We start from the raw sequence: 14,848 nt of genomic DNA, 5'->3' as shown, positions 1-14,848 counted from the left end.
CTATTTTCCCTCGCCACCACCTCGCTCACACCTTTCGTGGTGGGATGGGGAGGATTTTCCTATTGTTTCGGCGTACTGGCGTTCAAGCCGTTCTCGCAGGACTCCTCTCGCACACACACAGAGGCTGGTGTTCCTGCTGAAGCGTTTTCATGGGAAGCTGCCGCTACGGTAGGCTTTGCAGCACGCAATTCCCGTAAGTGTTTCATCCTCTCTGCTCCTCTCAAAAAACGGCAACCCGCGTGGTGGTGGATGGGGTGGATCACCAACGGCGACGACGACGACAACGGCGATAACGGCGACTATAAACGATGAGGGAAAAGCTATATCCTCGCGTACCCACTACTCCGTGGGTCCGTGTCCGTGTGTGTGTTGGTAGATGCGCAGACGCGCAACGGTGAGTGAAAACGGCGACACAAGAGTCCGGACGCCAAAACAGAGAGCGCGAGTGCCAGCAGCGGATCAGACGTCAGGCAGATACGGTCGGGATGAGTTCGGCGTGGTCCGAAGCGCAGTCGACACATCGCACGACGGGTCGGAGGTGTTTTGTCGGACCGTTCCTGTCGCAGTGAAGGCGCAGAGGCAGCAAAGTGACTGTTAGTTAGGCTAGTTAGTTGGTGTGTGTCCCCTCTCCCCTCAGAACGCGCGCGGTCGGCAGACCGAACCAAGCCGAGCTTTTCCGACACACCACCCGCGCGCACCTACCTACCAGAGAGTGTGTTGTGTGCCACCACACACCGTTCGGCCTGGGCTGAGTGTGTCGGTGTGGCGATACAGAAGCACTAGCAGAAGCAGTAGCAGCAGCTGCCGTAACACCGACCGAAGCACCAACCAACAGCACCAAAACAGCTTATAAATACGGTCCGTTGTTCTAAGATTTAAAAAAAAAAACAACGTCAGCATTGACAGCAGCGTCAGCAGTGACAGCCAGCACCGAGCGCACCGTGACGAAAACAAACAACAGCGAAAAGCATCAAAATTTTAACAAGCGCTAAAAGCAGCGCCGCGCCGTGTCGTCGCCCTTTGTTTGGTGGGCTTTTCCCTCGCACTCTGCCCGTCCCCTCCTCTTCTCGCTGTTGCGCTTGTTCGTGCAGCACGCGCGGAACGTCGCCCAGTGCGTGCGGTCGCTGGCCACGGTGGCGGCGGCGGCGGCGGCAGCAGCACCGGCGGCGGCGGCACCAGTGATACGACGTGCGCCAAACGACGATGGCCACGGCCGCCACGAGTGTGTGTTTCACAACAATGTGAATCAGGTGAGCGGGCGAGCGAGTGAGTGAGTGAGTGAGCGAGTGAGCGCGCGCACACGATCGATGTGTCTGACGATGTGTGTGTGTGGGGGGACTGCCGCCTGCACCAGCAGCGAGTGCAGGACGCGGAACTCCCTTGATGGTCCTTGTGTTGCTTCACCGGGGGCCCTCCGCCGCGCACCGGTCTGCTGTCTGCTGTGTGACAGCGGACAACAAGTGTGACGAGCGTGCGCGTATTTCGCAGCTGCTAATTAGACGACTACCCCTCATCCACTACCCCTTTGACGTGCCTTCTGTTCGCTCCGGGTTCAGGAGCTCTATAGCTATCACCACCAGGCGCCCCCATCGCGCTCCCGGAAAGCACTCCGAAGGTGCCTGGTTCAGCAGGCGTTTGTTTGGGATGGAGTTTAGGACACTACTGGATACTCCTCCTCTACTAGCACCAGCACAGCAGGGATAGCAATCCTGGGCATACGGGCTGATCCTCCCAGGTCAGGTGCTTGCCAGGTGGACTTGATTAACTTGCGCGTGTGCGCGCGCCTGCCCGTCTTATGGCTGCGTTCATGGGCGGTTCCAAGTCCAGTCTGTCAGTTCTAGGTCGCCCGAGACCTAGTGTCAGTCAGCTTGTCGCTAGTCACTAGGAGTAGTCTGGGAGTGGCTGCGGTAGGAGCCGACTTATGGCTGCGTTCATGGGCGGTTTCAAGTCCAGTCTGTCAGTTTTAGGTCGCCCGAGTCCTGGTGTCAGTCAGCTCGTCGCTAGTCACTACAATTACTGTAGGAGTCGCCTTCTTTCGGAAGAACTGTTTCCGAGGGCGCCGTAAGTTCTGAACACGGACTGACGCCACCACCACCAGTGTCGGGGGACGTCTAGCAGTGCCGCGACGCCCTTTCCTCAAAGAGCTCACCCTGACACCCTGATTACTGATAATAGGTACCCCGGCAGAAAAGAGTCGAGACCCCGTAGTAGCTGTCAGACGTTGGGCGCCTAGTGTCATAACTTATTACCGGACCGTACATGTTGTACGAGGACAGTGCGCTACGTACCCACTGAGGTTATCCCATGCACAGTGCATCCTTTCTTGTCGGGCGACCCACGTTCTGCCTGCCATTCGCTCTCTTGGGTATCATGTTGTTAGTGTACAGTTCTGGGTTCAAGATCTTAACTCAACTTAGTCGGTCGGACACTGCTGTGGTCGAGGTCCACGGAGAAAAGCCCCTCGGTTTCCCGGCGGCTTCCCACGTACTCTCGTAGCTGATGCTTATTGTGTGCGTGTGTTTTGTGTCTTCTTGAGGTCCTGAGGTACCACCTACCCAGAGGCACCACGTTTGATGGTGATCGTCGATCTTCGGGACAGCCGGAACCTCAGCGGGCGAGGAGAGACTCAGCGGCTCCAGCTGTCGACGGCGGCGTCGACAGCGGCGTCGGGCAATGTCGGGCAGGATAGTGTGTCGGTGCGGGACATCGTAGTCTTTGTAGAGAGCGCCCGCGTGTGTGTCTGTGAGCGAGAGAGTGAGAGAGAACGAAAGGGTGCCATTGTGTCGGGTGCAGCAGCAGTACGATGTACCGGCTACGGAACACCTTCACCCGGTCCCGGACACCGACTGCGGACGAACTAAAGACCCAGAGCAGCCTGGAGGTACCGAAGCAGGTGAGTCACACAGCACCATATCCACATCCACTCTGCAGGTCATACTGACGCACTCTGCCCTCTCTGTTCCAGATCCGTTCGGCGTCGTTCGACGAGATACAGCTTGAAGCGCAGCGTGGGACCCACGTGAAGGGAGGCAACCAGCTACTGTTGCCGCCGGTGTCAGCGGACGAGCGGCAGCCATCGCGGGGGCTTCTGAACGTGCCCCAGCTTGGTCCAGGGCCGTCGAGTGGCCAGCGGTCGCGCAGCTTCGATCTGACCGGCTCGACGTCCGAGTCCGGCGACGGCCCCACGGTGGTGTCGGCGTTCCTTGACGTCCCGAAGCGCTTCCAGCGCCGTCGGTCCAGCCAGAAGGTGCCGCCAGTGGTGTGCGTACACTGCATGTACCTGGAGGAGTACCTCCAGATGCGCCACCATACCGACACTAGCACACCTTACGAGACGTTGCAGTTCAGCACCGGCACCGGCCACAACTGGAGGGACTGGGTCGCGGGTGAAGACGACGACGACGGTGACGATGGCGACGACGTGGCGGTGGATGACGAAGAAGAGGCTGAGGGAGAGGAAGAGGCAGAGCCAGAAGACGATGGCGAAGATGACGGCGAGGACGACGGTGGTGAGGAGGACGCTGACGACGACGATGGTTGCGGCGACGACGAGCGGTATCTCGTGCAGGCTGCTCCGGTGCCGGTGCCAGGCAAGCAGCAGGGTGACTGGGAAGATGACGACGAGGACGAGGAGGAGGCGGCAGTGGGGCCGAACGATGAAGACTGCTCGGCCCGGAGCACCTACCGTCGGCATACCGCGTCCGAACTGTACCGCACCGAGCACTCCGCCGGAACGCCGCCCTCGGTGCAGCTCAGCGACTACGCCCGGTTGTTTCCCCGCGTGTCCCAACGGAGCGTACAGCTATCGGTGGACACGGTGGGCGACAACGATGCTGTGGTGGTACCGGCGGCACCCTGTGCCATCACCGTCACCCTGCCCGCTGAGCCTGGTCCGGAGAGCCCGGATGTTGCGGCCGCACCGAGACCGCACCTAAGCGCGGTCGTCCTGAGTGTCATCGCCGTGACGCCCGCCGTCAGCAACGTCGGAGGGTCCTCGCAGGATGACACCGTCCCTGAGGCGACGGACGCGGACGATGCGTCATCGCAGACCAACCGCCCCCGACGTCGGTCCATCTCGCGCCAGGAAGCGATCGTCATCGAGACGGAGGCGGGGCTCGCCGTAGCGACGGAGGGTGGTCCCCCCGTGATCACCACGAGCGAAGAACCCGAGCCACCTCGGGCCGCCAACAGCGAACCTTTAGTGAGCGACGCAGCGACTCCACCTGACAGCGACAGGTCCCGGCCCGTCCGAAGGCCAGTTCCGCCGCCACCGCCGCTGCCACCATCGCGGCCACTGCCGCCGGTACCTCCGCTAACGCCCCCAGTACTTCCGGACGTTTGTGTGTGCGGGAGTGAGCCGGTAGCGTCAGCGGCCCCAGCCGAGCCAGAGCCGCCGGACGCGGTGCACAACATCTACCTGCAGGTCCCGGACCTGAGACGTGATCGTGCCGCGTCCGTGGACTCCTGCTTCGCGAAAGTCAAGAGCGCCAAGACGGAGGAGTTGCAGTCACCGAACGGCGACCTGACGCTGTTAACGGTGGCCGGGACGGGGGCCGGAGCGATCCGGTCCCGCTCGGTGGATATTGTGCTGCCGACGAAGGAGCAGGCCCGCTACAAGGCACTCGCCCTGACCGACGCGAACGCGGCCGGCAACAGCGGAGCAGGAGGGGCCGACGGCGACGGCGGAATGTTCGTACAGCTAGTCAACTCCGCCGGCAAAGAGTAAGAATGACCACCACCGAGTGAACACCGGCCCCGATCTAATCCCTCACCCCGTCTGTGCGCGCGATCCCTTTCCCCATAGTGGCAGTGGCTTCGAGCAGCGATACCGGATACGGGGCACGCCCGACTGGAGCGACCGTGCCGTGGTTGGCGAGCACCTCTGGGCGCCGACGGCCGTTTCAGGCGACTGGTGTTACGTCGGCGACAGCGATTGCTTGGTAAGTCGCGCTCTTGGTGACAGCGACTACTTGCCCACTTACTGGTTCCCGCCCCTTCTCTCCTTGCTAGCAGAAGACCGGCCCGAGAATCAAGTGTGCGGCTTGCAAGATCACGTCTCACCTCACCTGCCTGGGGCTGCTGCTCGAAAGAAGTTTGGTGTGTAAGCCGACCTTTCGCCACGAAGGAGTACCATTGGACGCGACTGGCATCGGCACCAAACTCTTTCACCACTGGGTGCACCGGCGCACAGGGAAGGGCAAGTGCGGCCAGTGTGGCAAGGTAGGTACCGCCAGCCCTGTCACGTAGGTGTATCGGGTTTCCCGTGGATGGTCTGTGGTTACCTGCTGCCTTGAGCTGTGGTTGAGCTCAACCTGCTCTGCTGTATATTGTTCCTTGCTCGATCACCTTCAACCTCCACACAACCTCAACCGCAACCTCAACTCTTGTTCTGTATGTTTTCAACTAACCGCAACTAACTCACATCCCCAGGCCCTGCAAGCGAAACTGTCATTCAGCAGCACCAAGGAGATCGTTGCGTTGTCGTGCACTTGGTGTAAATCGTCGTACCACAACAAAGAAGCCTGCTTCCACGCGAGCCACATCGTCGAGGAGTGTTCGCTCGGTGAGCACGGGAAGATCATCGTGCCACCGTATTGGATCGTGAAACTTACGTCCCCGGCCGGCGGCAAGGACAGTAAGCGGGCGCCCAAAGTGACACGAGCGACCCCTTCGAAGGGCGCGAAGGTGCCAGCCGCCCGGAAAGCGCCCGCGCCACCGCACGAATCCCGGACGTCCTTTGTGGTGCAGCCTCTGCCGATGGCGAAGCTGACGCCGGTGCTAGTGTTCATCAATCCCAAGTCGGGTGGCAACCAGGTATGTGTAGTCGGTGCTGCTGCTGCTCCCTGATCTCTCTTTATCACTCTCGCCCTCTCTGCCCGTTGCTCGCAGGGCTCGAAGTTGATCCAAAAGTTCCAATGGTTGCTCAACCCGCGGCAAGTGTTTGACCTCAGCCAGGGCGGCCCGAGAATGGGGTAAGTTGCGGGGAACGAGGCGTTGCAACGGCACCACCACCACTGACACTGGTTTCGTCTTGCTTGCAGGTTGGAATTGTTCCGGCGGGTGCCACTGCTGCGGGTTCTGGCGTGTGGCGGTGACGGTACCGTCGGCTGGGTGCTCTCGGTGCTCGACCAACTCAACTTCGTGCCGCCCGCGGCCGTCGGTGTGCTGCCACTCGGCACCGGCAACGATTTGGCCCGGGCCCTCGGATGGGGTGGAGTAAGTATCGTGCTCGCGGATCGTACAGAACGGTGGTACTCATGGACGCATAACTCACCCACAGGGCTACACGGACGAGCCGATCGGCAAGGTGCTCACCAACGTGGAGACCTCGGAACCGGTGATGCTCGATCGCTGGATGCTGCGTGTCGTTCCCAACACAACTCGGCCCGAGACCGGCACCGGTGGCGACACAGGCAAAGACAACCTACCGCTCAACGTGGTGAACAACTACTTTTCGCTCGGTGTCGACGCGCACATCGCTCTCGAGTTCCACGAGGCCCGGGAGGCGCACCCGGAGAAATTCAACTCGCGGCTGCGTAACAAGATGTTCTACGGCCAAGCCGGCGGCAAGGATCTGCTCAAGCGCAAGTGGAAAGGGCTGGCCGAGTTCGTGACGCTGGAATGTGACGGCAAGGATCTGACGCCGAAGCTGAAAGAGCACAAGGTGCACGCCATAGTGTTCCTCAACATTCCTAGGTAACTCCACTTCCCACTTGCCACTTCCGTTTTGACACACTTTCTTTCTTGTAGCTACGGCGGTGGTACCCATCCGTGGAACAAGTCGGGCGGCCAGTATGAGCCGGCCATTGACGACGGGATGATTGAGGTGGTGGGCCTGACCACTTACCAGCTGCCACTGCTGCAGGCTGGCGGACATGGGACCTGCATTGCGCAGTGCCGCACGGCGAAGATAGTCACGTCAAAGAGCATCCCGATGCAGGTAGATGGCGAGGCGTGCAAGTTAAAGCCATCAATCATCGAACTTACCCTCCTGAACAAGGCTGTGATGTTAGCGAAAAAGAAATCGGGCAAAGCGAACGTGTCGTAAGTGATCCTCGCGAACCTCGCGTGTGTCGCGACCTTCTCGCGCACACTAAAGCGATTGTCTATCTCTTGTGCCTTCCACAGACAAGATAAGATTGAATCCCTGAGCGTTAACCTTATGAAGATAATGATGCGCGACTACGAGCAGCATCACTACGACAAGGAGCGACTACGACAATCAGCGGTGTGCCTGGGTTGCCTTGAAACTCGCATCGTGGACCTAGAGCAACTCCGTGCCCTCATCAACAAGCGCTACGGCGAGCACTCGGACTGTCCCAAGCTGTCGCCAGACTGGTGCTTTATCGATGGTACGCAATCTCCTACCTAATCACCACGGACTTACAGCTAACGTTTGTTATTTCCACTACTATTTCTAGCGTGCACTGCACAACGTTTCTATCGCATTGACCGTGCTCAGGAAAATCTGCACTTCATCACCGACATAGTGACCGACTGTCTGTTCGTACTGGACCAGGAGCAATCGCTAGTCCGTACGGACGCCGAGGACCGACCCTCTGCACCATCACCGTCACTTAGCCTGCCACGCCCAGACAGTGCAGTCGCGAGAGACTGTAGTGCTGTAGCAACTTCTTACCCCAAGATACCGACCCTCAACCGTTCCTTATCCGGACCCCCTGGCTCTGAAACGTTCTGCTTTCCGGCGGTTCGTCCACTGGCCCGCAAAAGTACACTGCAGCACCGCTAGCATACTACCAATCGCGATCACTCATGGCCGATCCTATTCTCCTGTTGCTCCCATAGATTCTCAGGAAGCAGTCCTGACCGCTATACGAGCCGTGGAAGTGGATAAGCATGACAGTGCGACCAAGAAGAACTTACAGCTAAACCCGAGGTGGTGTTAGCGTGTCTGCATCTGGTCACGACAGTGCTTCGTTAGTACAGCGTTTCACTATCTTCACAGGTCCGAGGCTCACCACGTCGCCTAAGCGACGCTCCCTGTGCAACGTCGCATCGCAGCTCTCGCTCTTATCAACTCCGACCAATCAAAAGTCGTTCTCCGCTAGCAGGACAATCGGGACAAATATTTGCACGGACCATCGACAACTTTCGGGACGAATCGCCGGGACGAACACAAGCCTCATGGTTCAAATACTCTGACAGTTGAGAATCGCCGGTGGCATGGCGGCGGGAAGGGAGAGAGAGGAACTACCATTCTCTCATAGGAATGCTCCCGCAGACTAGACGACCACGCACCCGACGCTGCCCTCACAAAGACACAATACTCTAGCCCACTCGACACATCACTATAGAATCTAAAACTCCTCACCTTCGCACGGAATGGTTCCACTAGGTAATAATGATGAGTTCGCCGCACAGAAACGCCATCGGTTTTGCAGGGCACTAGTGTCGGTAATGGGCTGGGTATGGTACACTTAAAGCGTATCCTTGCCCCTTCCAGTCTACTCTATAACAGACGAATTTAATATATCTCGCGGGCAACTTTTTTGTGTAAATTAAACACACACAAACACAAACTACAACACAACTACATACAAACATACATACGTATGTGTATGTATACACCTATGTACGCGGATACTGCAACTACGATTGAAAAAACAGAGAGGCAGAGTGAGCGAGCTAGGCGACACAACGTTCGCGTGCGATTGTTGTACAGTGAATTCTATAAGGGAAGGCTCACGATATCAATTGCCAGTGGACATGGAATGGAATAGTTTGTTTTTTAAACCTTAGACGAACGGACTGGGCCATATTTTTGAGCGGGGAAAAGTTGTTCCGGAGATTTTCCAAACACATACTCACCAAGAAAAACACACCAAATACTACTTAGACGTTTATCAGAAAACCAAAAAAAGGAGATATTTTAAGACTTTAACGTATATAACGAAGTACAGTAAAAGCGCAAAAAGCCCTTTCATGTTGTTGTGCGCATCGCTACACTCCTTCGTATTTGATCATGTATAATGTAGGGCTAGTACAGGAAAGAAGAAAAAAAAATGAGAGAGGCTAGGTGCTCTCTGAATTCCACGCAACGGCACGGCACAGCATGGCACGCAAGCCCTTCCTAAGTCTACTTCGGGCGATCCCGACACTTGGCACACTTGACACTCGACCAAAAACCACGTAACTCACTCGCTCCGCTCGCACGCGTACCCAGTTTTACCGAACAACGCAGTTTACCCTAGATTGTAGCTACTGGCACTTAGCAAGCCTGCATATTCTCAACAAGGGTGATCAGTTCGGGGCGCACGCCTTAAAGGACCACATCGCATGCCTAGTAAGTAGTATCGCTACGCCACCAGGGCGTACGCGCTAGGAAAAGGACGTAGTAAACTAGACGGCTAGACTAAACTAGGTCGTGTTGAGTAGATGTAGATCGCGGACACCTGACGCGTACACACCGGACCATCGCCGCTGCAGCACGGCGACGGTGAGAACCGGGGCACATGGAATCTCTAGCAAAACTCAGCAGCCTCAGCAGACCACTAGATAGCAGCAGCGAATCAAACCAACGCCAAAGACGCTCCTACACTCACAACAACGACATTCGCGCGTCGTTGCCCAGTGCTCGATTCGTTCATCCTTCTTCCGCTACAGGATGTATCTGTTTAACGTTTGCTTGCGGTGCCCGGAGGCAACGAGGGGATCATTGATTTCCGATTAGGCCAGGTGTGTGTGTGTGTTTGCAACTGTTCGTGGCATATGATCAGCGTAACGTGTCGAGCTTACATTTGGAACAACTCCTTAAGATAAGCCGGGGTAAGGCTGTAAAACACAACAAGCAACGAGTTTACCGTTGTTATATCCTGAAACAACGATGCAAGCGTGAAATCTGCAACTACAACAAACAACCATTAATCTAATGATGGACTAAACGATTACAACGACAAAAGGGCGGAGGCATTCTTCAATGGCTGATGCGTGATTCTCAGACACAGAAAAATTGAGTGAAACGAATAACTTTTTAACGGAATTGGAACCTACGTTTTCCGAGCCCATAAGCCAGCACTTGCTAGGAATTGGTGGCCATTGGCCAAGACCTGCGCCACCTCGAACATTCGGTAGCTACACATTCGAACACACACGCATACACATAAAACGATGAAAGGAATGGTCGATGTGAGTACCACACTACCATTCACCTTGCAGGGGCCTCAACCAGAGATGAGAAGGAATTGCGCTGAGGAACGACTGACACAGCGGTGACAAAGGCAAGAGACAATTGAAACAATAGCCAAATCAGATGGACCACCCTAGAAAGAAGAAACAGAGAGAAATAAAGAGAGGAGAGATCGAAAATAGAGAACCAAGTTGAATTGAGAACCAAAGAGCATCAGAGGGGCAGCGAACAAATTGGAATAAAACAGTAACACTCAGGATTTGTGAAAAAAAAATCAAACAAACGAACAAACAAACGAACAAACAAACAAACAAACAAACCAACTCACAAACCAACAAACAAACCAAATCCACAACTGAACTAGCACACACACAACAAATTGAACAAGCTATCAAACTAAGTAAAGTATCAATACTATATTCCTGGTGTTCTTTAGCGTACAACGAGAGAGTAATTTATTTTTTAAAATGGGAATGAATGCAGTGATCGTGTGTGTGTGTGTGTGTTCAGCAAATTGCTCTGCTTTACTGTGACACACGAATACAAAACAGCGGACCAAGAACATCAATTATTTTTATGCGGTGAACTCAAAAACCAAAAACCAAATTAGATAGCATGTGATTGATGTACTCGCAGATCAAGTGTGCATGTGAGTATGTATGTGGTGGAAGAAGAAGTGGAGTGGAGTAACACGATGGAGAAAACGAAAAAAACAAACGTGTATCGAAACAATAGCGGACGGGACTTTAATCAAAATTTAACTATTTGAATTAAGGGTTTTGGCACACATTCCGATCTGCCAGAATAGTGGAACCGTTGGGAAGGGCCTCTACAGGAAGCGTCCGGTGGTCCCCGACTAGCACCCGGAACGCTAGGCAGGGCAGGCAACGAATACGATCACCTACCGGAGTGCACGGTTGGCATTTTGTAGCATATTAGATCGAACTTGATCGGAAGCAACGCGATTTCTTATGGTGTACAGGCGAATGCTCCACGCATAGTCCCCATCTGTGTGCGCGTGTGTGTGTATGTGTGTGTGTTTGTGTATCGTATCTGTATATTAATCATTGTTGATCAGTTCTAAAGAATCATAATCACGTCAAGTCTATTCGTTACAAGCCCGGTGTTCGTAGCAGTGTTGCAGAGCGAGGTTGACGCATTGCGGGAAAGAGGTGAGGGCGGAGAGAAAAGTATACTACGATGTGACACAGTCCAGGTATTAGGCATAGCCTAGTGCGCTCAACTAAAATGATAGGTGTGTGTGTCAGTGTATGTTAGCACAGAAACGGAGTGAGCGAAGCAGTGAATTGTTCGCTAAATTATGCCCACTATTTCTAATACAGCAGTGTTTATAGGTATTAGTATGCAGCTTGTGAAAAAAGACCTAGTCAAAGTATACACACCAACATTCCAATTAAGCGCTATTCGCACCAAAAAAAACAAACCCAATACAACATATACCTAAACTATATCCTAGCTAAATAACTTTTAGAATCCATGGTCCATTTCCGATCCGTGGTCAAACGCGGAAACCCCAATCGACCGACCGCATACATCCAGCGAAAGGTATGAAATGCGTTTGTTTCATATTGTAAAACTACTTACTGCAGTAAAACCACGCCATTTGGTGCCATTTTTCAGACTTCCCCACTAATGAGGGCACACACCGTAAAAAAGCACCGTTTCCCAAACATTACACACCACATGACAGTGACGCCGGTGGCTAACGTTTTCGAAGAAATTGGTATCAAGCGGTGAGCGCGGAAAAACAGGAAAAATGATAGTACGAAAATGTGCTTTATATAGTCAACACCTACCTGATCGGAAACAAGATGGTTTATCATTCGTGTTTGGTTTTTTCTCAACCTCTCGAAAACGAAATGTACCATTAATCCGACGCAACCCTAGAGTAGCGATTTAACGAGAACAAGTAACAAACAAACCAAGTAATTTATTGATAGTAATTTATTGATATCGTAATTATCGAGCTCCAACACGAAAGCCGCAACCGATGGCGGTAGTTAGCGGCACAGCCGGCACTGGGCAGCACACAAATTTGTATTCTACTAGACGAAAACACCCTCTATGCTTTGTTAGTACAGGTAGGCCGAAGCTGAACGCCGGGCAACGGTGATCACCTTGGTATAAAAAATGATAGAACAAATAGAAAGAAAGACAAAAGAGAGAAGAAGAGAGAGAAAGAAAGAGAGAGAAAGAGAGAGAAAGAGAGAGAGAGAGAGAGAGAGAGAGAGAAAGAGAAAATGGTCAGAGGAGGCAAAGATAGGAAGGCATTAATTGCGCATACATGACTAAATGACCGAATGGGGAAAGAAGATTGAAAATGAAACGTGAGGTAACTCTTTGTAAAGAAAGCTTACTAAAGTATTACCAACCACAAACATAACTAACTGTAACACAGAAAAATATAAAACAGAAAATGTCCAAAGGTAGACAAATAGTACGGCACACTTACACCGCCCTCCATCCCCCACACCTTTACTCACCAGACCAAACCTCTTTCCACATACACCACCCAACAACAGGTGTAAAGGAACTTTACCTGGCCTGATATCAAGTATGTACGTAGGCGTGTACGTACATGTAATTCTATATGTACAATGTATAATTCTCTCTCGCTTTCTTTTTCTCTCTCTGTCTCTCTCTCTCTCTCTCTATACTATACTACTGTGGCAAAAAAATACCGGGACCTTTACAATAATCCCTACTCTATGCAATATATCTTTGTCTACATTTGTTCCAGTTTTCGAAACAGTCCGAAAAGTCCGTCTTAGGAATAGCCTTAAACAAATTCTTTGTTTTTCCTGCCTCAACTCAACCATTGACTGTAGAAGATGCCCACGGAGCAGCCTCATGAGTTAAGCGAATAGCCAGAAGTCACATGGTGCTAAGTCAGGCGAATACGATGATTGCAGAAAGATGTGGATCGAGTTTGTGGCGAAATAATCAAGAAATGATCACGAAAATGATACGCAAAAGCATCACGAGGTAGTTAAACCAATAACCGGTCTTTCTTGTCTCCCAGCATTACGCAAACGACGAATAACATTCAAATAGTATTCTATGTTGACAGTTTGGTCATTTCAACTGAAGGAATTCATGAAGCACTACACCACGATAATCAAAGAAAACTGTTTCCCGTTTTTTTTCTTTTTTGGTCACAGTAGTATATATATTTAGTGGCTAGCGAAACAAAGTTTAAGACTTGAACATTTATATAATTTGTGAAGTTATGATTATGTCTCCTTTTGGAATCGCTCTTTTAAGATGTTAAATGTTAGTTTAAGGTTCTAAGAGCACACAAAAGCGATTAAATGACATTGTGATTTCCTATCATGTACTGGCACAGCCAGTTCTTGCGATTGGTGAATTTGAGCGGCGCGAAACAAAGTTTAGCTGAAGTTTGAAGCTTGAAATTTTCGGCTTTTTTCGGCGACACCTAATTCTTTCGCTTTGCTCGGTGTAGATTGGTATAGCAACGACATTAGATTTAGTTAATTATAAGCAATAATTACGTGATCTTTCATATGTTTTGGTAGTCAAAAGCAGAATTAATTGTGAGAAACGCAAGATGAAGAATTCACAAGATATTCTTTTGTTTCTCAGCTTGGCAAAAATGGCAAAAACCTTGAAATGTTGTAATCTAACCAATCGAGATCGTCAAACGGTCACAAATTTGAGTTTTAATGGTGAAAGAACCAATGGTGTTGCCAAAATATTCAACAAAAGTGGGGCTGCAGTCGACTAAATATTCAAGGATAATGAAAACGAATGCCGTGTCCATCGTATTAAAGCTGGTGGGCGTCAGAAACACCAAAACGAGTCGATAAACATACAGTAAATTTCTTCACCATCTATCTTTTTTAGTCCGCCAAAAATATTCAACGAAAGCTAAAATCGGAAGGTGTGCAAGTCCCTTCACTACATGTCATCCGACGTCATAGTTCATATGATGCAGGCAAATCGGGCCTTATTTTCAAAAAGTTAACGAACATAAGTAAGCCAATTTGAAAAGAGAATGGTATTTACCATCGATATGTTTGGAAACCAACGGTGCTCTGGACTGATGTATTTGTGGTATGACTGAAGTACAGTTACGAGAAGTTGAACTTTCTTCTACAAGGGCTCTCTAAATCAACATTTTAAAGTAAATTACAACAGCAAAATGGTGCAGGGATGCATCGTTTCCACGAAGCTAACAAGTTGGTGGCTTTTCTTGGTCGTGGTGACTCGAAAGTTGGGCAAAACATAAAGAAAGCAAAAATCATTCTTGATGGAAAAAGTCTCATTGGTCAAGATTTCACCCTACAACAAAGTAATGTAGCAATCCAGAAGGCACAATCTGTCATGCAGTACCTTGGGAATGATGATATTAATGTTTAAGGCTATTCACACCACACCAGATTGTCCAGACCAGCCAACCATTGAAGAACATGTGGGTATTGATGAACCTTGGAGTATTTGAGAAGATCTCACTTAATTTAATCAATTTAACATGATTCGTTTAAACAATCTGGTCAACAATAATACCTAACGACTGTAGAGAGGAAACCACTCTGTTTCGCAACAGTGGAATTCAGGTTGTTCTAGATATGTATGGCAAGAGTTTTTCATTTGTTTCATTGATCCGCAAAAATGACAGCAATATTATTTACACGTGTAACGATTGATATATGATTGACT

General features: G+C 51.6%; 2 protein-coding genes across 2 annotated transcripts in view; one reads left to right on the top strand and one right to left on the bottom strand.

The window, feature by feature from the left end:
• LOC128274223 (uncharacterized) overlaps positions 1-14,848 on the bottom strand; it is a 305,029-nt gene that overhangs the window by 160,631 nt on the left and 129,550 nt on the right. The gene's annotated exons all lie outside the window — the stretch shown is intronic.
• Positions 2,634-8,649, top strand: LOC128275012 (eye-specific diacylglycerol kinase-like). The gene is made up of 14 exons (XM_053013419.1): positions 2,634-2,653; positions 2,800-2,893; positions 2,966-4,722; positions 4,805-4,940; positions 5,014-5,220; positions 5,431-5,814; positions 5,890-5,972; positions 6,042-6,216; positions 6,281-6,696; positions 6,751-7,044; positions 7,129-7,352; positions 7,422-7,730; positions 7,807-7,897; positions 7,967-8,649. The coding sequence occupies exons 2-14, from the start codon at positions 2,804-2,806 to the stop codon at positions 7,989-7,991; spliced, it is 4,191 nt and encodes a 1,396-aa protein (XP_052869379.1). The 5' UTR covers positions 2,634-2,653; positions 2,800-2,803; the 3' UTR covers positions 7,992-8,649.

Source organism: Anopheles cruzii, chromosome X (genome assembly GCF_943734635.1).
Source record: "Anopheles cruzii chromosome X, idAnoCruzAS_RS32_06, whole genome shotgun sequence".
NCBI classification, from domain to species: domain Eukaryota; kingdom Metazoa; phylum Arthropoda; class Insecta; order Diptera; family Culicidae; genus Anopheles; species Anopheles cruzii.
Note: the sequence above shows the minus strand (reverse complement) of the source record. Positions and strands in the feature narration are given on the sequence as shown.

Coding starts and splice junctions, on each gene's coding strand:
- LOC128275012 (XM_053013419.1), top strand. CDS start 2,804: ATGTACCGGCTACGGAACACCTTCACCCGGTCCCGGACACCGACTGCG. Junction 5,815..5,889: donor CCAAGTCGGGTGGCAACCAG/GTATGTGTAGTC, acceptor CGTTGCTCGCAG/GGCTCGAAGTTGATCCAAAA. Junction 7,898..7,966: donor AACTTACAGCTAAACCCGAG/GTGGTGTTAGCG, acceptor CTATCTTCACAG/GTCCGAGGCTCACCACGTCG.